At 45.5% G+C, this 22,820-nt stretch overlaps 1 protein-coding gene across 2 annotated transcripts in view; it reads left to right on the forward strand.

The window, feature by feature from the left end:
• ARHGEF16 (Rho guanine nucleotide exchange factor 16) overlaps positions 1 to 8,901 on the forward strand; it is a 440,772-nt gene extending 431,871 nt beyond the window's left edge. For both annotated transcript variants that reach the window (XM_069610226.1, XM_069610225.1), the window contains exon 15: positions 6,319 to 8,901. In XM_069610226.1, the coding sequence (XP_069466327.1) occupies positions 6,319 to 6,458 (140 nt within the window). In that variant the 3' untranslated portion in view covers positions 6,459 to 8,901. The remainder of the gene's footprint in view (positions 1 to 6,318) is intronic.
• Positions 8,902 to 22,820: the final 13,919 nt, after the last annotated feature.

Raw genomic sequence — 22,820 nt, forward strand, 5'->3', positions numbered from 1 at the left:
CATCTTATAAACATTGCAACGATGAGGATGGGAAAGCAAGTGACCTGAACATTCTTTATGAAGGAAATTGAGCATTGTGCTTTAGTAGACCGGAATCGGTAAGAAAACTGAAGCCCTTTTTCCTTTTTGAGGGGAGGAAAATTAAGATAATCCTGTGTAATCATAACCTGAAAAATATTGACAATTGTATCACTTGGGAGCACTGTCCACAAAGCAAGAAAATCACACAACAAAATCATCCCCAGCGCAGATTTTTTTAAAAGACCATTCAAGTATTTACAGCTCAATAATCTAGTCCTGGAGTAAGAATAAATAATTAATCATGAGTGTATGTGGGATTTTCTTTCACATTCGGATCAGCACCCATTGCTTTGGTGATATGTTGGTCTTGCGATCTAATTGACAAAAGGAGTGGCTTAGTGGCTATTTTGACATGAAAGCCATGGCGGGGTGAGGACTGTTCTGTTGTCAAGTATAAGAGATAGTGATCCGAGGTAACTATCGATTTAGAAATGTTAATGTTAAAGGTATTTGCACCGTCACCACCGGAGTGGTCCCCAGGCGCTTTGGTGGATCGGAAAAGGACAGTGTGACGAAAGGGAGGTTTAGGGGGGATAGTAGGGTGTAGTGAAAATGGGGAAGGCAGAGTTGTGATGTCCTGTTGGCAGCTTCAGTTCGGTTTGCACCGTTCACTGAGCTTAAGTGTGGTTTTCTGGTCTGTGCAAAGTCGCATGTGCTGTTGTGCGGCTTATGTGTTAGTCTGTTGTTGCAATGTGGTGAAGTGCATGTGGATTGCTGTGCCGAGAGGTGGTTGTGTGAGTTTCTGTATGAGAAGTGTATGCGGAAAGTTGAGAATTGGGTTAGAAGGTTTTCCTTAGCTCTTTGTCTTTGCGTTTCTGTGCTCAACATCTATGATTATTCTGTGTGTTTGCAATTGTAGTTTGTTTACCTAGTTGCCAGACCTGTAGAGGAGTGGCAGTTTTCCTCTGTGCTACTCTAGTGGTAAGTTTACCTGACTTATGCCGGCATATTCCCCCACCCTGGGATTGGGGAAGTTTAGGTTAGAGGAGTCTTGTCCCTTCCTGACCATCCTGTGTGGTGATCTTACCTACCTAGTGTTCCTCCTTGGATTAGCAGTATGTGGACATGGATGGTCGGGCATTGACCTCCCCGCCTTCTGGTTAGGGAAGATTAAATTAGGGGTCATGGTTTCCTCCCTAGGATTCTGCTTTCCCGTTTGGTCTATGCTTCTTAGTCGTTTTCTCCTGTTTCTGGGGCAAAGAGCCAAGTTTTGAGTAGTTTTTATTATTCCAGATGATCCTTTGTGTTGCGTATGTTTTTTCGGTTGTTGATACAAGGTTATTGCTGCCAGTTGAGAGAAGGATGATCCTCCAAATTTTCTTTTATTGTATGATTTTTGTTCTAAGCGAATGTTGTTGCTTGGTCTAAGAGGTCTTGTCGGGAGTAGGTGGTTATTTTCTCCTTTAGGAACTCTGATTTTTGGCCATGGATTGGTCTGTGTGTTATGCACATCGTTTTGAACTGTATTCACTGTTTTATTGGTTGCCAGTGTAGCAGTTTCAGCGCTGGGGTAATGTGTTGTCTTCACAGTATTATGAGCAGGAGTCTGGCACAGCGTTTTGGATGCGCTGACGTTTTTTGAATAGTCGTTTTGCCATTCCTAGATATAGGCTCTTGGCATACTCTACTATGGACATGATGAGTGCAATGATGGTGAGTATTTTGTGGGTGAAAGAGAGCAGTGGTGAGATCTTTTTTACTGCGTGTAGGGGGAAGAAACATTTCTTGATTATAGCGTTTACTTGTGGCTCAAGTGTTAGATGGCTGTCCATTAAGACTCCCAGGTTCTTTACTATCGTTGAAGGAGTCAGTGCTGTTCCCAGGTCATTCGGCCACGGGAGGTATTAATTGTTTTCCCCACTTTTGGATATGATCATTATTTCTATTTTGTCCCGGTTGAGTTTGAGGCTGATAGCGTTCATCCAGCTGTAAAGTTCATGTAGTCAGTCTTCCAGTGTTGTGTTTCCTTCCTGTGTATATTATATTTTGTAGACAATCTGTGTGTCGTCTGTGTAGTTGTAGCAAGTAAGGCTCTGTTTTTTAATGAACTTGATTAGTGGCATGAAGTAGATGTTGAAGAGTAGTGGGGAGAAGGAGGATCCTTGTGGTACTCCAAAGGTGGATTCCCTTTTAGTGGATTTGAAAGGTTTGATCCATATGGTTTCTATTCTGTTTAAGAAGGATGTAATCCATAGTAGGACTAGGTCGGTGATTCCTATTTCTTCCAATCTACCAATGAGGATTTCATGGTTGACTGTGTGAAATGCTGTGGAGAGATCCAGAAGTATTAGAGCTGTGCTTTTGTCTGCGTCTGCATTAGCCTTTAGATCGTCCCAAATTGAAAGTAGCGCCATTTCTTTTCCTCTCACCGGTGTGAAACCTACTTGTGCTTGCTCCAGCAGTTGGTGTTCTTCTATGAATTCTTGTGTTATTCTATGGATATATGTTTTGAGTATTTTCGCTGGGTAGGGGATGTTGGAGGTGGGTCTGTAGTTGGAGAGGTCCTACACATTTCCTGTTGTTTCCTTGACGAGTAGTTTGATGTATGGTGATTTGAATGATTGCAGTACTTTTCCTGTTGAATGTGATTGGTTGAAAAGGTTTCTGTGGTATTCCATTGGTGTTCCTTGTGTGAGGATTGAGGGATTGACTTGTGTATGTGTGGGGGGGCATGGATCTATGGGGGAGGCTGCTTTGTTGCTATTGCTTACCAGCTTGACAAATGTATCTGCTGATATTTGGGGGAAGCTTCAGAGTTTGTTCTGGTGATCGTCGTTTGACTGGGTGGTTGCATCTTGTGGTTGCTTGGTCTGATTTTTATGATCTGTTGGATGATGCTGAATGCTGATTTTGTTTTTGAAGTGGTCTGCAAGGTCATTGCATAGTTTCAGTAAGGTATCGGTGTGTTTCTGCATCCATTGGGGTTTCTCATTTCGTTTATGATTTTAAAACGTTCTTTTTGGGTGTTGGTGGCTTTGGTGCTTCTGTTATCATAGTTTTTCCTTTTGGTCTTATGGATTTCCTTTTTGATTGAGTGGAGTTGTCGCTGGAGTACTAATTTCTTCACCTGATCGTTTTTATTTTTCCTCCATTTTTCTCAGATATCACGTTGATTGTTGCAGCAATCCATATATGAAGTAATTCTGTTTTCCTGTCGAGGTCATCTTCGTCCAGGATCGATGGTTGCGGTTTGTTGATTTCTAGTTCTGCTAAGTTGCTAGATTTGATGGCCCTCCAGGTTCTTTTCATGGTAGTCAGCAGTTTGACGGGTTGTTTGTCGCCGTGGTCAGCCAGATTACGAAGGGGATGATGAGGTGGTCGCTCCTGAGGATCTGTAGTAGTGATGTTGTGATGATGAGGTTTTTGTTGGCGAAGATTACGTCTAACGTATGTCCCACTGTGTCATATGCGCCTTTGATTACCTGATGTAGTTTCATTGTCTTCAGTTGTTTGGGCAGTGATTTTTGTGAGTTAGCTGTTTCTTCATCTCCCTGGATTATCAGGTGTTCCTGATCGATGGCTAGGTTGGTGATGGCTTCAGTGAAGGCATCCACAAAGGTTGCATCAAATGTTTGTGGTCTTTATACCAGAACAAATTTGAGGTTTGTTCTGGGGTTTGCTGTTAGATGAAAGATTGAGGATTCACAGTTTTTGATGTTTAGTGGTTCATCCATTTTGATTTTCAGGTGTTCCTTGTATTCTACCGCTAATCTTTCTTCTCTTTTGTTTTTCCTGTTTGCTTGTGACCACTTGAAGTTGTCAGGGATGCAGTTATGCAGTGTGATTTTGTAGTTGTCTAACCATGTTTTGGTTATGGATAAGATGTTGATACCCCCGTCAGACACTAGGTCAAAGATCTATGTGGCATGTTTGGACATTGATCTAGCATTGATTAGGTTAAAATGGATCTTTTTGACATGGTTGGGTTTGTTTTATAATCCTTGTTTTGTCTTGTGGTTGTTCTGTTGGTGTTCTTCTGTGTTTTCACAAATTGGTTGGTGGTCCGTGTAGTCTTCCTCGCTGAAACGATCTGTTAGATTGATTGTTTGGTTGATGGATTCTTCTGCTTCTTCGTCTTCTATGTTTTGATGTGGGTGCTGCCTCTGTCCTAGTGTTTTTGTGATATGGGGTGAGGGCATTGGTTTTGTTGCTTTCTCTTCTCTTGTCTTCTTTTTTTGCTGGGTTCTAGTGAGTTCTTGGTGTTCCTGGACATGTCGGTGGTTTTGAGGTGTTGAGGCAGTTGCAAGGTACAGTGTTAGATATTGGGATTTTTCTCTTCACGTGATGTTTGTTCTGTTGGCTGGGTTGTTTGTAGGCATCTGGTCTGTATTTTTGGTGGTTTCTGCTGGTAGGTGGTGTGTATCCATTTTGGTTGTTCTTTGTTTTGTTGAGCGGCATCAAGCTCTGAGTCAGGGCATCTTGGGGTCCTTGGTAGCAGGAAGGTTTGAGATACAGGGGATGTAGCCCACCTGTAGGACCTTGTGTACTTTGGGTGGTGTTGAGTCTTATCCTTTTACGCTGTGGTAGCAGAGTGCACTCTGTGGGCTTGTGTCCTTATATGTTTATGATCCGAAGGTGGTGGTGATATTGAGGCTGCTACTGTAGGTTGGCTGGGGTGTCTGTGTAAGGATGAGTTGCAGATGTTGGTGGGGGTGGGGGGGTTTCCAGGTTTGGGTTGTTCTGGGTGCGGGTAGTTAGCACCAGGTTCAGGGTGATTGACCAAGTAGTAGGTTACAGCTTTGGTCTTCTTCCTTCCGTGGGTGGAGGGTCTGAGCCGGGCAGTGTCCGGTAATAAGCGTTGGGGGAGGGTAGCGCAGTTGGTATGACTGTAGGTTTCTGAATTATCAACAGGTTTGTATTTAACTGAGGCAGTTGCTTTCAGCGGTTAACTGGGTGAACCTGCACAGTGGGGAAGGCCTGGGTTTCAAGGTGGCACACACGAGGGACCACACCTAGATTTGAGATTCCTATATAGCAGGAGAAAGGCCTAGGTTTCACAAAAGGCAGATACAATAGGCTGATGGGGAAGGAACACACCTAGATTCGAGATTACTGTTTGGCAGGAGAAAAGGCTAGGTTTTACAAAAGGAAGATTTAAGCAGACAAACCTGAGTGTGAGATTTCTATATTGTGCAAGAAAGGCCTGGGTTTCACAATACAATAGGCATTTCATTCAGCTTGTATTCACAGTGGATTTCCTAGAGAGTGTGAAGGATGTGTGAGTTTGGTGTAATTATTGCAGGTGCTGTAGGGTGAGGTGGAAGTTAATGTAGTTATTAGTACAAGTAATTGTGCCTACCTTGTCTGGACACTGTTGCAAGCTGCATCTGCTGGTCTGCGGGTGGAATAATGCTTTGGCAACCACCTAGATAGATTGGGGTGGGAGTGAGGAACACGTTTGCTACTGCTATAGCCACTGCGACCAGGTACTAGGTTGGTACACTGCTTTCCTGTTCCTTGGCGTTGAAAGCCATTCAGTGATGGGCGACAGGTTGATTTGGGTTATATGTTTGACTAGGGACTGAGGGCATAGGTGGCAGTTTGAGCTGGGTTTGTTCTTAGTGGATAACTGCCTGTTTCCCCTGCTGACCCCTGCAGATACCTCCGGGGCTGCTTCTTTGGGGGGACTTCCTTTGACTTGGGGCCCTTATGAGAATCTTAGGTGTTTCAGGGAGGGTGGGAGTTACAGAAGGTGGGAGGAAAGGAGGAAACACTCAGGATATGACTCGGGGAGGGGGGTTAGGGGAACGGGTGAGTTGCCGGTGGGGGGGGCAAATTTGCTACAAATTAACAAGATGCGGGGCAGCAGCTATGGCACAACACTCGCCTGGACCAAGGACCTAAATGGTGCAGTGGGTGTCACAGATGTTAAGGAAATACTCTTGTGTGCTTGCACACAAAACTTGGCCAATCAGGGACGGTGGACGGGGAGAGAGGGAAGTGGGAAACACTTGGGCTATGACCTAGGTGGGGGAACGGGTGAGCACGTGGTGGCCGGGGGCCAAATTTACTACAGAAAAATTAACACAATGGGGGGCAGCAGCTATGGCACTACTCACCTGCACCAGGGACCTAAACAGTGTGGTGGGTGTTGCTGATGTTAAGGAAGCTCTCAACAATGACAAATGGTTTGGTGCTTCATTATCACTGACCAGTGAAGTTCTTGAGTCACCTGTAAAAAATGTATTTGTGTTTCTGTTTCAGTGGAATTTGTAATTTGTATATATTTTCTTGCAGGTTGGTACCAAGGGGAGAGGCTACGGGACAGTGAGAAGGGGTGGTTCCCACAAGTTTGTGCAAAAGAAATCACCAATCGCACTGTCGTTCAACGCAACGTCCAGCGAATGGAGAGGCTTCGGATTGAAACCGACGTATAGATGTGTACGTGGATAATCCATTTGACTTGAACCTGATTGTAGATAAAATGCAGGACTGTTGCGGCAAGCCAGCCAAGTTCTCCCATTTCACACATGGCCCTACGAGACATGATAAAATTCACCTCTGGATTACAGAGTGCCAAATGGATGTGGAGTCTCTTGCGTTTTTATCTGTTGACCTGTTAAGTTCAAGGTAAGGTTTAGGGTCCAGGATGTGGCTGTAGCTTTGTCTAATGGATGTATTATGCCAGTCAACGCAGAAGACAAGCGGCCACTTTGTGAATTCCTGCAAATTTGCTGGAGAAATGGGTCATGTGCATCCTGTCCATTCCATGACTGTTGGAGTGATGCAGAGCAGGCTGGATTGTCCTGTGATTACTTATCATCTGGAATTATTGGAAATGGGTTTGAAAGGATCAATTCCCTCCCTTGGGGTCCTTATTAAGCAAACGAGCGCTATGGTCGACTCCTTAGAACTGTGTAACCTTATGCCAATGAAAGCAGAGCATCAGTGCCCCTCAAGATTGCACATGCTTATCACATAAGGCAATTTTAACATACATACGTGAAAACATTGATTGTGCCAGCGTATATTGTCTTGTTTACGAAAATATCGGTTTTAAATTTGCTTCAGAAAATGTCTCGTATATAGTAGGTTAAACACAATTTGTTTTCTTAATGGGCCAGATGGAGGCTACGAAAAAAGTCTAAACTGTTCAAGGATCATTCTGTTCACAAAATGTTTTTGTGTGTTGCAAGCACTTGAGATCACGGCTGGGGGAGTATTACTTGGAGGGAAGGAGGCTTCTTGGCGACTGCTTAAAATATCAAAGTAAAAAGCATCTGCCTTGGTTGCTATGCCGTCCACTCCAACATAATGGCGACTTGCTGCAATGCTTCTGTCGGCCACAATACACTGCTGATTCCCATTGCTGAAATGCCCCTTACGGCTTGGAGACTTACATTGACAGTATATCTTCAAGTTATCCAGTCGGTGTAGACGTATAAGAAGCACACCTATCCATTGGATGAAATTAAATAATACTGCAGATAGTTAAAAGTTGTTGGCCTGGTTTTCAATACTTGCATTGTTGCTTGTTTAAGAGGCTGGAATCGTAGCGAGTAAAGTAAAAAACCTGCATAAAAACAAAATGTAATGATTTTATTGAAAAAAACATTCATCCGCACTTATTTCCTGGCACTTTCGTTCGATGCATTGCTTTTTAAGGACATTTAATGTATCTTTTACTGCTGAAGTGAGAGGCATACTTAAATGAACATCCGCTAATCATGGAATTGTTTAAGGGTAAATTGTCTATAAAATGACCCGCCACTTCGGTTGAAAGGGTTAATGAGAACTGTGAAGCTTCAACTGTCTGGTGACATTTTGCTAAGTATTTTAATCATGATCATTTGCCAAACTATATCTTTTTTTGTATAAAACTTGAAATGATCACATACATAATTAGGAGAAGAATTTCCTCTGCAAATTTACTCCTTGAAAAGTGACGAGTCTTCAGTGCAAGTCACACATTCGGTGGACACACGTGCCTGGAAATAGTTCTGTTTTCAGCCCTGGACTGAGGGTTTGGACTCAACAAAAGAATTACAAGTAAAAGAAAAATGCACAGAAGGACTTTGCTGCAGAATTGACATTGGGCATGTATTAGATCCAACACCCACCTGCGACGCAAGGGGACCGAGTGATTACTGATGCATCGTGGCAGCAATCGCCGCATGTTTGGATCACATTGTTTTTGGGACATTATAAGATATGTTCTTTTTATCTGTGTGAATTGCCCATTAACTAGCAGGAATTTGTAGTTTGTAATGCAAATATTTTTAAATCCAGTACATGTCTGTTTCTAATAATTATTTTCACTGAATTCATGGACATGTATTGCTTTGATATTGACTTTGCTATATGAATATGCACATTTTTGCAAATTTGAATGATAACTCACAGCATTTAACCAGAGAACGACTGAAAAACATCTTTTCATATACAATTATAACAATGAGCGGATGCCAGTCTGTTATTTCCCTTCAAGTGCCAATTTTCCAATCTGTATCATTTGCTAAACATGCAGACGTTGTTCATATCTGGGTCCACAATGAAGCGTGTTGTTATATGATGCGGACTCTTATGCATTATGGTTGTAAATTGTGCAGTATTTTTTAAAGTTTAAAGACTTGTAGGATACCCGCATATGGTGGCAGTGGCTCTAAAAGTCTCTTTGAGGTTCTCACATCTATATGTCAAATCGACAGAGGTAGGGCACACAGAATGTTTCAAAAGTGGAAGATTAAATATTTGTAGGTTTAGACCTATCTTTGTATAGCCTTGGTACTGAGTCCCATTCGATTTTTTAATATGAAACATTCCGTCCTGCTCTCGCTAAATAAATACAATTTCTATACCAAGGACTTTGGAAACATTCAAGGTGAAGCAGTGTCATCTATTTCAACGTTGATTGGCCAGCTGGAATGTCTGTAAAAGTGAAAAGTGACTTTCTGCAAAGTGAAATGAGTCACAATGTGCAGGTCTAGACATTATGAAAATCTTTTTTTTTTTGTTATTGCCATTTATAAGGCATACATCTCGCAGTTATCAGTATTACATTGCCGTTATTTATGGTTATAACAAACGATTCAGTTTATAAAAAAAACAGTTAACGAAATAGTGAACATAAACTGTATTCCTTTGCTTCAGCAGGTTGTGAGGTCTCACTCTGTGGTTTGGGGATATGGTTTTATTCCATTTCTGTACAGTCGTAGCGTGGCAGGAGAGTCTATTTCGCCTCTTATCTGCATTACCATTGAGTATGTATTGCATCTAGTTATTTCCACATGCTCAGGGGGGCATGTCATCCGATGGGAGGAACATGTCTCTTGTTAAGTTTTCCATTCCTCGAACGTGATGCTAATCTCTTCGGCATTTCCAGCTGTGCTAGCACTCCATGCCTCCCTTTCTGCTGTGGTCCATCGTTCCATTTCGCTTTTCCATTGTGCTTATTGTAGGCCAGCTTTTGATTTCCATGCCATTGCTATTGCTCTCTTTGCCAGTATGCATGCCATGTCCATTCGTTTTTCGATATGTTTGATTCTTGCTCCACCTAGGGTACATGCCTAGAAGACAGACTTTCGGGGACCAGGTGCATCTGTTGACTTCTGCTTTCTTACAGGTTTGCTCAATCCTTGCCCAGAAATGTCACGCTTTCCCACATCCCCAGAACATATGCATTAAGTCAGCTTCCCTATTGGCACACCACAGGCATGTTGCGCTAGACTGCGTATTGAAGGTCGCCACTCTTTTCGGGGTCATGTATGTTCTATATACAACATTAATTTGTATTAATCTGAATGTAGCGTTCCTGGATACATCTTTGGGGTGCCTCAGTGCCCTTTCCCATTCCTCATCTGTAATGGTCTCGCCAAGGTCTGTTTCCTACCTAGCTTTAAGTGTGGTACTCCGGGGGATAGATCTATCATTAAGTTGGGTATACAATCTTGACACTGGCCTCTATCCATCCCCCAAATTGTAGAGCTCTGCCACCAGAGGGTTTGTTGCCGGTTCAATTGGCCATTCTTTCCATCTCATCTTGGCCGGGTGTTTAACCTTTTGGTGCCACAGAAATTGTCCCTTTGGTAGCCCCTCCTTTTCATAAAGTGATTGCAGTTTCTTAAACTCTCCCTCCTCATACATGTCTCCCCAAGTGTATAGGCCCATACTTTCTCATTGTCTTGAAGTGTGGAGGTCGGTTGGTGTCAGTGCCACCTCCACCATTTTTGGTATTTCGGAGGAGTAAGGGTGCGCTAAGTGTAAGAGGGCCTTGGTCCTGTTCGATATTGTCCTACCCAGCGTAGCCAGCAAGGGAGTGTGTTTTTCAGGATCCTGTGGGGTTCATAGTATTTCTTTCAAGTGGATTGGGGCAATGGAGTCCCAGAGGAGGTACGTCTCGTTGGTGGCATCATCTGAGAACCATCTGGTTATTTGACTGAGCTTTGCCGCCAGGTAAGTCAGAGAGTTGTATACCCCCTGCACTGCATGGGAGAGTTAATGTGGTCAGTGCTATTTTATGGCATGTCGCCCCTCATATAAAGTCTCTGATCAAGGCCTCCAAAATTTCGGAAAAAAGTCGGTTTATTATCGTAGCAGAAATTCATGAAATAATACAGGAGCCTTGGCAAGATAATAATTTTGGCAATTGACGCCCTTCCCATCATAGATAGTGGTAGTTTGGACCAGAATTTAATCAAATTGCAGATCCCCTGTATCACTGCCACTGTGTTGTGCTCGTGCATAAGTTCAGGTGTGTGCTTAATTTGAACCCCAAGGTATTTGAACGTATCCGGTTGCCATTGTATCCCCACCGTCGGTAGGTTTTCAATAGCAGTCCCCCTCAGGCCTGCCAGCGGGAACATGCATGACTTCTGTTTACTGAAGTGTATCCCTGAGTAGCATGCAAAATTGTCTAGTACCTCTAGGATTACTGGAGCGTTGTTCTGTGGGTCTCTCAGGTATAGGAGAACGTTGTCTGCGTATAGTGAGATTACGTGGTATTTCCTGCCCACCCTTATCCCTGCATCCCAGAACTGTCTTCTGATATAGACTGCCATCGGTTCTAGTCCCAGTATATCGAGCATGGGTGACAGAGGACAACCCTCTCTAGTGCCCCTTTGTATGTACCAGGCTTTTGAGATCATTTTGCCCATCCTCACTCTCGCAGTAGGGTCTTTATACAGTATTTTTATCCACCTCACAAATCCTTCTCCAAACCCAAACTCCTGCAGTACCTCTATCAGCCATTCCCGATATATAGAATCTAATGCCTTAATGGCATCTAGTGACATCACCGATAAAGATTCCTTCCCTTCTCTAGTTTGATCCATAATGTGCTGCAGCCTGCATAAGTTGGCGGTCGTGTTGCGACCCGGCACAAAACATCTTTGGTCCTCATGTATAAGGCTACCTATCTCCCTAGATAGGTGCTTGGCCAGAATAGTGGTCAATAGTTTGATATTATAATTTAACATCGCCAGTAGCCAATATGAGTCGCATTCATCAGTTGGCTTGTTTGGCTTTGGGGCAATTAGTGTTTCCCTCATGCTTTTGGGCAGGGTCCCCACCTCGTAGGCTTCCTGGAACACCTCATATAATATTGGTGTCAGTGTTGATTCATATGCCTTATAGAACTTCGGTGGGAGCCCATCTGTGCCTGGGGTCTTGCTGGTGGCCAGTGATCTAATTGCTTCTGTGATATCCTCTGGGGTGATTGACTCATCTAGGGTCTTTCGTTGTATCGAGCTCAGTTAAGGCAGTTCGATCTCTTCCATTGTATCGTGTATGTTTGTCAGGGGCACTGGAGTGTCATGGGCATATAGTGTGGTGTAAAAGGTTGCAAGGGTATGGTTTATTGACTTCTGTGTGTGGTGTGTTGCCCCATTCCCTTCCTGGAGCATGGTTATCGGGTGTTTCAGGTGTTCTCGCCTACAGAGCCATGCCAGCAGTCTTCCAGGTTTGTCACCCTCCTTGTGTGCCTTGTTGGTGCATGTTGCATAGTCGAACTTGGAGAGTCGCCCCCACATTAGCTGGCATTCTGTTCTGGCCTCTGCTTTTGGTTCCCAGGGAAGTAGTCTCCAACCGTTTTATCCGTTCCTCCCACTCTGTCATGATGCCTACCCCCAGAGCACCAGGCCAGGCCCAGCACCCCCGGGAGCAGGCATCATGCCCCCGGGTAAAAGCCCAGCGGCCCCTTATAGGGGCTCTTTGGACTCTGTCCTGGCGCCGTTGGCGGCAGGCTCATGTTGGACATCAGTCCTGGCGCCACAGGCGCCAGGCTCATAAAGGAAGGTGTTTTGTGCACTTACCTGATGCAGACCATGCTGCAAGATTCAGGCCTCTCTGAGACCTGAAAGGGACTATTTTATCATTGGGACTATTTTGCCACTCGGGCGTGGCCAGGGAAGGATACTTACCTGGAACTACTTTGGGGGCTATTTAAGCCACGCCCAGACAGTAGCTCACACTTCGCGTTGTTCTGCATCCAAGCAGCTGAACGCTCACCGTGTCTGCTCCTGCATCTGGTCTCCAGCCAAGCCCGCCTCGATCCTGGAACACCTGTAAGGAAAGAAGAGAAGAGAAAGGTGAAAACCAAGAATTTTATCAAACTTCTTACCTGCATCCGGAACCTTCACGCCAGCGTTCCTGAGACAAGACTTTCATTTAAAAGCACTGCATTGCTCGCTGCAGCGCCGCGCTTCACTCACCTGTCCTCGGGAGTTCTTCTGGCTCCACCGTGACTGTCAGTACCGGTCGCCACATCTCTGCGCCTAGGGGAGAGAAGAAGAGACAAAAGGTGAGCAGAAGGAACATATGAGGAAAGCCTAATTTTCCGCCATAACACTTACCGGTCTTCTGTTGGTGGACCATTCCTCATTTCGGGTCGGCGCCGCTTCGTTGGCAGGTACCGCACCCCGGCCCCTATGGGGAAATGACAAAAGACATTACTGAAGGAATATAAAGACATTAAGAGGGATCGCCCCCATCGCTAACTCACCTAAGTTTACCATCGGCAATTCAATCCCTCAACGCATCGCCTTCATTCTGCACCTGAAATAAAGGACAGATCACAGGTTAGGAAGACAAGAGAAAAGGAGGCTCTACACTTGAACTTTTGTAATCTTCATACTTGCGGCGTCCCGCTCGGAAAAGTAAAGTGGACTTTGCCAGCGCCATTCTGAAAACCAGTGAAGTAACTGGACAAACACGCGCCCCTGCACCAGAAGCAGGATGGAGAGCTCATCCTTTCAAACCAGAAGGTGAGCTTCAACCGGGGATTTCAGAGGAAGTTAGAGAAGAACGAAGGGGGGAAGGAGGGAGCAAGCACACTATTCTGCAGACTGTTAATCCCCTTTCTCATCTGCAGAAGGATATTCCTACGGGCCTGACAAGCAAGATTTGAGGGTCCTGTTCAGTCGGTGTTCCGAATTCTGCACATCACGCTCGAAGGGGCCACAGCAACCCAGACTAGACCAGCGCTTCCGTGGGAGTCAGGTGAGCGTTACACACTCCTCCAGTTCTCCCTTCAGTTTTTATACCTCCTGCACTGGGTATGATTTCTCCCCTTACCACCACCTTCCACACTTCCACTATTGATAGTAAAATATTCTGTTAGTTTTTCCCCAAGCTCCTCTCTAAATTCCCAATCAGTAAGCACCTCCGTTGGCATGCTCCACAACGGGATGGGAAGTCTGGGGCCCGTCATTGCCCAGTGCATAAGTAGGGGTGAGTGGTTGGAGATTGATCTGCCCATATATTGTATAGATTCCACCTGTGCCATGTGCATCATATTTATAAGGATATAGTCTATCCGTGTGTAGAGGCTGTGTAGTGCGGAATAGTGTGAGTAAGCTCTATCTCCAGGGTGGTACTCCCTCCAGGCATCTACAAGGTCCAATTGGTCCAGCATGATATTTAATGCTATTGAGGTCGTTTCAGCTCCTGTTTATCGGGGGATCAGATCTGTCCAAGTCCAGGTCCCTCCACCCCAGATGTATAGTCCCTCCCGGTGCGTGGCCAGTTTAGGTTTTAGTTTACTAAGATATGTCTGCGTGCCATGGTTAGGGAAGTATGTATTTGTTATGCAAACTGAAGTTTGCTCCAGTATACCACAGAGTATTATTTATCTGCCTTCCGTGTCCGCTTCGACCCCTAGTAACCTAAAGGGCACTCCAGGATTGATCCAAGTGAACACCCCTCTCGCATATTTGGAGTAAGGAGCTCCGTGTCCTTGGCCCCCCACCCAGCTTTGTTTCAGTGCGGTTAGTGCCTCTGTGGTGATATGGGTCTCCTGAAGTAGTGCAATGTCCACTTTTTTCCTATTTATGGAAGATCTGATTCTATTTCTGCGTAGGTAGGTCCCCATCCCACGCACGTTCCATGCCAATATGTTGAGGTGCACTGCCATTGTTGGTCTTTGGCCCCCCCAGATCTGCTCTGCACCCTTTATTATGCATTTCAAGTCTATCGTGGTCAGGGCCACCCCACCCCAGCTTCGCTCTGCCATTAATCAGCCTAGTACCAAGTTGTGTTCTCTTCCCCAACCCTCTTTGTAGTATTTGAAGACTTTGGAACAGGGAGAAACAGTTATAACAACTAACTTAAACCACAACACAGCACCCAGCAGCTGCATCTCTGATGCATTGCTCTGGTGACTCCGCGCTGGTCTGCCCGCCACAGGGTGACCAGCGTGAGTATTTGCGTGCCGACTTCAGGCCCTCACTGGTCGTTGCGTGGGTTGGGTGTTAACACACAGGTTTGATGGCCAAGTTCGTCCCCAGCTGTTTGGGCAATCTACTGACGGTCGTTCTTTGTCTGTATTCTGTTCTATTAGGAGTGGCTCATTCACTACTCCTCGGTTGCTCTCTCTCCGGCAGCGGTGTGCTTCAAGGGTCTTTTTCCTTCCCATCGGCCAGATTGTGCTCCAGTCACATGTTGGCAGCCGCTGGGGTTTCTAAAAATATTGCTCTCCCTTTGTGAATCACCTTCAGTCTGGGAGGGGGGTAGAGAAGCAGGTATTTCAGGTTCAATTGTCTGATGCGTGCTTTTATCGGGACGTACAAGTTTCTCGCTCTCTTTACAGCTTGTGTATAGTCAGGGTACATAGTTATTTTGGATTTGCCCCGCTCTATTTTCCTGCCTTCTCTCGAGCACCTGAGTATGATCTCCCTGTCCTGGAAATTGAGGATCTTCGCGATAATTGGTCGAGGATATGAGCCCGGTGGAGGTTTCTTCTGAGCAGATATATGGGCTCTCTCCTCCGCGAAGTCTTGTGAGAGCTTGCCTGCACCAATTTCCTGCTGTAGTAAGGATTCCACATATTTGGTCGGGTTCAGGCCTTCCATTCCTTCTAGGATTCTGAGCAGTCTAATATTGCTGTGCCTGGCTCAACCTTCTGCCTCCTCAGCCATTGCCTCCAGCATCGTGACTTTGCTCTCCAGTTCAGCTACCTTGGATTTTAGGTCTGTTGTGACCTCGGTTGTCTCTTGCAGTCCAGCTTCAGTTATAGTTACCCTTTCTGTCAAAATCCTCACATCTTGTGTCATTAGTTGCATATCCGTTTTTACTTCATCAATTTTTGTGTCTATGAAGGACCTTAGGGCTGCTATGGCCTCCAGCACTTGCCCATCTCGATTGTCCGTTTCAGTAGGTTTTTGGGTTTCTGGTGTAGGCATTTCTCCTTGCGACTTGGTTTTTGTTTGGACACCGCAAATTAGTCCATTTTTGATGCCTTTTCTTTGTCTTTGGTGGAAGGCATATCTTTGATGGTGCTGCAGGTGCAGGCTATGTGGTGGTATAGTTAGTTCTGGGGACCAGGAGGGGGATTGTATCTCAGTGGTGCAGGACTGTGGGGTTATAGGTCTAACCGCTTTTGTGTTCCCTTCTGGGGCAGGGGCAATGTGCAGCATAGGTGCTTTGTGCTCGCCTGCTGCTTATGCTACTCTTGCGCTTAGGGATCGCCGTGAGCCTTGTCCTGCTGCTCAAATTCCCCTTCTTTGTGTCTGCGCCGGCCCTTTGCTGCTCTGAGCCCTAGAGTTCTGTTGTGCCCCTGTTAGCTTGTGCACGTCCTGGAGTGCAGCTTGGTCTTGCTTGCCTATGTTGTTCCAAGGCGTTTTCCTAAGCCGGTGCAATGGACAGAAGGGTCTGGTTGCGCGCAATGTAATCGCTGTCTAAAGTTAGCGTTCCCTCTGTGTTGTTTTGCCGTGTAGTGGGGAACTGCTAGGCCTTGGAGCAGCTTCGTTCTTTGCTCATTGTTCCCCAGCTGCACCAGCTCTTGGTCTGAGGTTCTTCAGGCAGCCTGTTGTTAGTAAAGCATATAGGCCCTTTGGGGGGGGGGGGAAGCCTTCATGTGCCATATCTGCCTTATCTGGGTGCTCTCTTGCCTACTTTGGGCCTTGTAGCGTCACTGGCTCTTGTTATCTAGCCCGCTTATGATGCACTGTCACTCAACTTCTTTCATTTAGTGTCTGGTAATCCGCGACACTTCATGATCGCGACTCCTTGCTATTTGCCCATCTGCAATGGACTATTACCCTGGTCTGGCGGCCGGTCAGCAACCTTCAGGATCTGCCGTTCGATTACCACCTCGCGCCTCCCAAGTGCCCCTGGTCAATCTTCTTTCCTCCTTGGCTGCAGGTTCTATCTGGCGTGGGTCATCCGGGTCAGACCCTTAATGTCATGATTCACTGTTTCCGCCCTTTCTGGAGTTCATGGTCCATCAAGCACCGCAATGTCGTATCTGCTATTCTACCAACATGGCCGACACCATTGAGAAGCCCGCTGTGTAGTGTTTACGCAAGACCTGCCACTTCCTAGAAAACATACACGCACCGGTGGCTCTGCACCTCTCAATGCTACCTTTCCGAGTATCCGGTAAGTGCGTACCTAACTTTTCCCTCTGCTCCCGTGCTACTCCCTTTCTAGTTGGCGATTTCTTAAAATTCCATCCTTGTACATTTTGTGCCGCTTCTCGCAATTCCGCCTGAGGAACCGTTCGTCCCTCTTCCTTCCTGGGCCTTCGGTCCTGCTCCATTCAGTACTCACATTCTGCCTTCTGCACTGTGCGAGTATCTCGACTCCTCACTGGTTCCTAGACCCATCCCGGACATAAGACCATTATTCACCTGATTTTTAATTTGCATTGTTAAAGAAATACATTCCTTTCAACTGGTCCGTTGATCAAGAGACTTCCTTCCAAGCACTAAAACAAAGGTTTACTCAAGGTCCCGTCCTGGCCCAACCTGACATCAATAAACCCTTCCTGGTGGAAACTGTTGCCTCAGATTATGCTATTGGAGTAGTGTTAACACAAGACTCTGAGGACAAAGAAGAACATCCCATTGCTTACCTATCGAACTTTGAATCCTAGTGAGACCCATTACTCAGTACTGGAGAAGGAATTGCTCGCTATCCGGCAGGCTTTTACAGAGTGGCGTCCTCTGCTTCTGGGTGCCAAATTCCCTGTACAAATTCAAACTGATCACAGGAATGTACAGGTCCTGCAATCCCTGGAGTGCAGAAACAGTTGTCAGGCTTGTTGGGCCTTTTTCTTTGCCCAATATCAGTTTCACATCCATCACGTACCCGGAATAACCAACATGCCTTATCTAAATGCCCTGATTATGAACCGGTTGAGGAATGTGCTTTTCCCAACACTGTATTTGTGGCCCAGGCCAGCTCTCTATTGGACAGTGTCCATACTGAGACCCCACTTTCTGATCTCTGGAAGGATTACACGAAGACCAACCAATGGTCCCTGATTGCTAAAAATGGTTAACTTTTCAAGGACAAGAGATTGGTTATACCTACACAGACCCTGAGAACCAAGATAATAAACCTCTGTCATGATACCTTCCATTCTGTGCATCAGGGCATTACAGCTACCCTTCACCCAGAGACATTTTTGTTGGCCTAGAATGATTGATTGGGTAAAGGCATACATCCAAGCCTGTGCTGTCTGCAGTCAGAACCATTGTGACAATAGAAAACCTGCTGGTCTTCTCCATCAACCCACATTGCCAGACCAACCTTGGGAAATAATTGCCACCGATTTTATTGTGGATTTACCTCCTTCCAAGGGTTTTACTACCATTATGGTTACCATCGACCTATTCTCCCATATGGCCCACTTCACTCCGTTGTACAATCTACCTTCAGCACAAGAAATGGCAGGGATATTTTTGAACCACATCTTTAGACTGCATGGTCTCCCTTCCAAAATCATTTCAGACTGTGGGCCTCAATACATTTCCCGATTCTGGAAGTACCTGCGCCAAATGTTAGGTATTCAACGTGCCTTATCTTCGGGATACCATCCTCAGTCCAACGGGATAACCGAATAAGTAAATCAGACCCTAGAACAATATTTACGATGCTTTGCTGCCAAAGTCCAGGATGATTTGTCAGTTTTAATCCCAGTTGCTCAATTTGCACACAGCAATTCTGACCACTCTGCTATCAAGTCGAGCCCTTTCTTTTACAGTCAAGGTTTCCATCCATCTGTCCTGCCAACTCTCCTGCTTCACTCCACTCCGGTTCCTTCGGTTGATTCCTGGATTGAGCATCTAGTCACTGTACATAAGGATGTTAAGAGTCATTTGGAAAAAGCCAGGATGGATGTTAAGACATGCTGATACCAGGAGGAGACCCGATCCCGTGTATGTCATTGGCGACAGTCTGCCTTTCCTCTAGACTCTTGCCTCGACACCTGCAACACAATAAATTGGCCCCTTTTTTTCGGGCCTTTTTTCAATAAATTAAATCATTAACCCAGTGGCATATCAACTTCAATTACCAGAGTCCTGGAAGAGGATACATCCCATTTTTCACACTGCCTTGCTCAAACCCTATTCTCAATCCACCAGGACAGATCGTCGGCCCACCCCTGTGCTCGTCAATGATCAGATCGAATTTGAGGTCTCTAGGATATGTGATTCCAGATATAGGAGAGGTTGACTGCAATACTTGGTGGAATGGAAAGATTATCCCCCTAGCGAATGAACATGGGATCCAGTATCCAACATGAATGCCCCCTGTTTGGTACAGAGATCCCACCTAATTTAGCCAGTTAAACCCGGTGGATTGAGGTTTAAGAGGGGGCATGCTGTCATGATTCACCGTTTCCACCTTTTCTGGACTTCATGGTCCATCAAGCACCGCAATGTTGTATCCGCTATTCTACCAACATGGCCAACACCATTGAGAAGCCTGCTGTCTAGTGTTTCCGCAAGACCTGCCACTTCCTAGAAAACAGACACACCCCTGCGGCTCTGAGCGTCTCAACGCTACCTTTCGGAGTATCCGGCAAGTGCGTACCTAACTTTACCCTCTACTCCAGTGCTCAACCCTTTCTAGTTAACAGTTTCCTAAAATTCTGTCCTGGTATCATTACCTCCCGCTTCTGCCTCAGGAACCATTCAACCCTCTTCCTTCCCGGGCCTTCGGTCCTGCTCCATTCAGTACTCGCATTCTGCCTTCTGCACTGTGCGAGTATCTCGACTCCTCCCTGGTTCCTAAACCCATCCCGGACTTAAGACCATTACTCACCTGATCTTCCTGGAATACTGAATGCTTACCATCTTTCCAAGGCTGGTGTCTGGTCTACACACTGAAGATAGAGGATACCTGTCCGTTCCTTTACAAGTCCCGAAAGTCCAGAAATAAAGACCTGCGAGAAAGAAGACTTCAAAGGACAAACAGGTGAGACAAGAGACAGAGTATGACACTTATTTGCTTAGTTTCTCCACTCTAAAGTTCTGGCAGCCCCCTTCCTTCTTTGGTGAGTGTCCTGTAATGTGTTGTGCCCAAGGGACGGGGTGCCTGCTTTCCGCTGCCTGATGGCTCCTCCTCTCTGCGCTGCTCCGCTCACCAATCTTCGGCCGTTCCAGAAGTTCTTCTCTGTCATTGTGGGTCTAGGTGCCATCCGCCTCCGGGGGTCGAACCGCTCTGCTATAATCTGCTGCATAGCTCAAGTAGTGGCTATTGTATCCTACCCTCCTTCCGCTTTAGCTGGGGTGCACGACCTCCGCCGTCTTCTCGCTCTTCTCCGGGAGTTGCTTGTGGTGCCCAGTACGGTTTATTGCATTTTCGTTTTCCTGCTGTATGTCCCCCTGCCGCCTGGCTAGGAGCCTGTTTCGCTTCGCTGTAGTTTGTCCCACTGTTCGGGGAGCCGGAGCAGTGGTTGGCCCATTCCCCCTCTCAACTGCTATCTTCAGCTGCACCCGTAATTTTTTTCACCCGCTGGGGAAGATCTTCTCAGGGGAATTTAGCTTGGTTCCCAACTCTGATTTTCTCTGGTCTTCTTACAAGTTGTGAAGTAGTGTTTCCGCCAGCGTTCAATTCATTTCGTGGCCAATATTGAGCACTCTTGCTGTGTGTTAAGGATCTGTTTCTAGGACATCTGCTGGAGCTCCGGACCAAAGCCACCTCACACCATGCGTGTCAAGACACACCCCCATGAATTGATAAACATATGCTCAGTAAAGTGTATTACTTCAACATAATGCTTTATTTTTTCAGAGTGGTTATATTAAATGAGTGAACCATGAGTTTATACACAGTGGAACACCACGCATCTCCAGGCTGAACAGAATGGGGCAGATTTTTGTAGGGTTTATTGTTAGTTTTCAGTCTGTTTGAAATAATTTCCAGTTTACATGGTTATTTTGAGATGGACAACATTATGTAAAATGAAGCTGCAGCAGAGATGTGATTTTGATGGTATGGGTATGAGGAAAGCAGGGTGCCTGTGTACATTCTGTACAAGGGGGTTGATGCATCAATAAAGAGCGAATAATAGTCTGAGGATAATGGGATTAATGGAGTGAGAAGAAAACATATCTACCTCTAACCCAGTTTATTGCTTTTGGTGGCCTATCGGGTGCTGGCATCTTGCGGCGCTCCGCCCTCTTCCCCTGAGGCGTCTCCACAAGCTAGTCTGCATCCAGCCACATAGCAGCTGGCCATTCTCCCTTGAGGTTGTACCACCAGCCAGTCTACACAGCATCCTGCCCTCCTCGCCCTGATGCCCCTCCACCAGCCAACCCCAACTCCATCTTCACAGTAGTCTGTCTGCCTTCAATGAGATCCCTCCACCAGCCCATCGTAGCAGCCTGCATTCTTCATTGCAGATTACCTACAGCCCAGGTCACAAACAGGCTTTGTAGAAGCCGTCCCTCCACCCTGAGTGTCTCTCTGGTGCAATGAAACCTCTCCAACCTGCCAGAAGCCTTCTGCCCTCATCCTCCTTGTCCCTCAACACCTAGTCTAAGCCCCAGCCTCAACAGCTGGAGCCAGAAATGGAAAGGATGTAAGGGGGGAGTGTAATGGGCCAAAGGAAGAGTACAAGTCAGAAAAGTGTTACGCTTAGCGGTCATTTCTAGTATTGTAGATAGCCAGTTGCAGCTCCCTTTACATTTACTATTTAAGGACGACCGTAAGACTCCTTATCATCTCAACAACCCTTTTTCACTCTTTTACATTTATTTTCAAATCACTGCTTTCCTGCTGTACAGACCAACCATTGCTAAAATTCAGACCAAGCAGGCACCCATCTCCCTGAACCCATGAATTTGCAGAATGAAAGGCAAACAATGGCGAGCTGGTGCCCAGGTGTCATGGAGTCCTCTGCTGTTTATTTGGATGAAAGAAAAAAAATCAAATAATGGTTGCATGCCAAATAAAGGTTTTACAACAGCAACATACTAAAACAATATTTACTCCTCCTTAATTTCTTGCTGATTGAAAGCTTTAGGCAAAGGTGTCAGGGTTTTCAAAGAGAGGAGTGAGATGGATTATTGTCATTAATATTTGGTGTAGATGACAGGGCACATTTTGGCATTTCAAGGATCTTCAAATAAATGAATGGTGCCAAATAATTGAAATCATCTATATATATATTTATATATATATATTCAATGAAAAAACTTTGTTAAAGGGACATTATGGTTACAAGTAAAACCGAAAATCCCAGAAATTCGCCAGTTATGGTAAGCTAAGCAACCATAAATTGCACCACCACCGTGCACTGCTAAGAACAACACCCATGACATCAAAGATGACATCACAAATATGATTGATGAAATTCAAGTTACATGTTTTCCATTGGTCATGTACAATGTATCAAAATTGTTGAACATACAAATAGCTGAAAATCATTTGTATCAGGATGTTAACTGTTCCACGAGTTCTGCTTTCGGTGGACAGGGCATGTTTGCAATGTTTTGTGCAATGTATGTGTCCTAGGAACCAAACCACGAATGATTCCATGAGTATACACAGTCAAAATCAGATCTTTCACAAAATTGAATTCCATTTCCTGGTATGTTAGCTTGACCACCCACTTTTTGGTTCTTTTTCCAAAGACCATTTCGTATCGAAGCATCCCAAAATTGCCAGCAGTTCTAGATTGTTGTCTGCCTATGTTCTCGTTATACGCCAATAATGCAAGTAGTGTGCGAGATTCCATACCCTGTATACCGAAATGCAATCTCTTGGGCCGGTACTTTAGGCACATATTGTGGAACATCTCCAAATCTCTTGTGTGACAGAATTCTGTGAGTCCCTTCAGATCTCTTGATAGTTTTATCGAACACAGTCTTCTCAAGAGCTTTGTGTGCAGGTGAAGATGGAACCAACCACTTTTTCCTGCGTTCCTGCTCCTCTGTTAAAGGTCCGTGTTCACATTTGTGAAAATGTTGGTTTTCTGTCCAGGAGAGAACGTTGGAGCAGTGGTACATCAATGAGTGCCATTTTTCAATTAAAATTTCCAACTGCATTTCACCAACCCTGTAATGCTAAGA

Source organism: Ambystoma mexicanum, chromosome 8 (assembly GCF_040938575.1).
Source record: "Ambystoma mexicanum isolate Mex_15411 chromosome 8, UKY_AmexF1_1, whole genome shotgun sequence".
NCBI lineage: Eukaryota > Metazoa > Chordata > Amphibia > Caudata > Ambystomatidae > Ambystoma > Ambystoma mexicanum.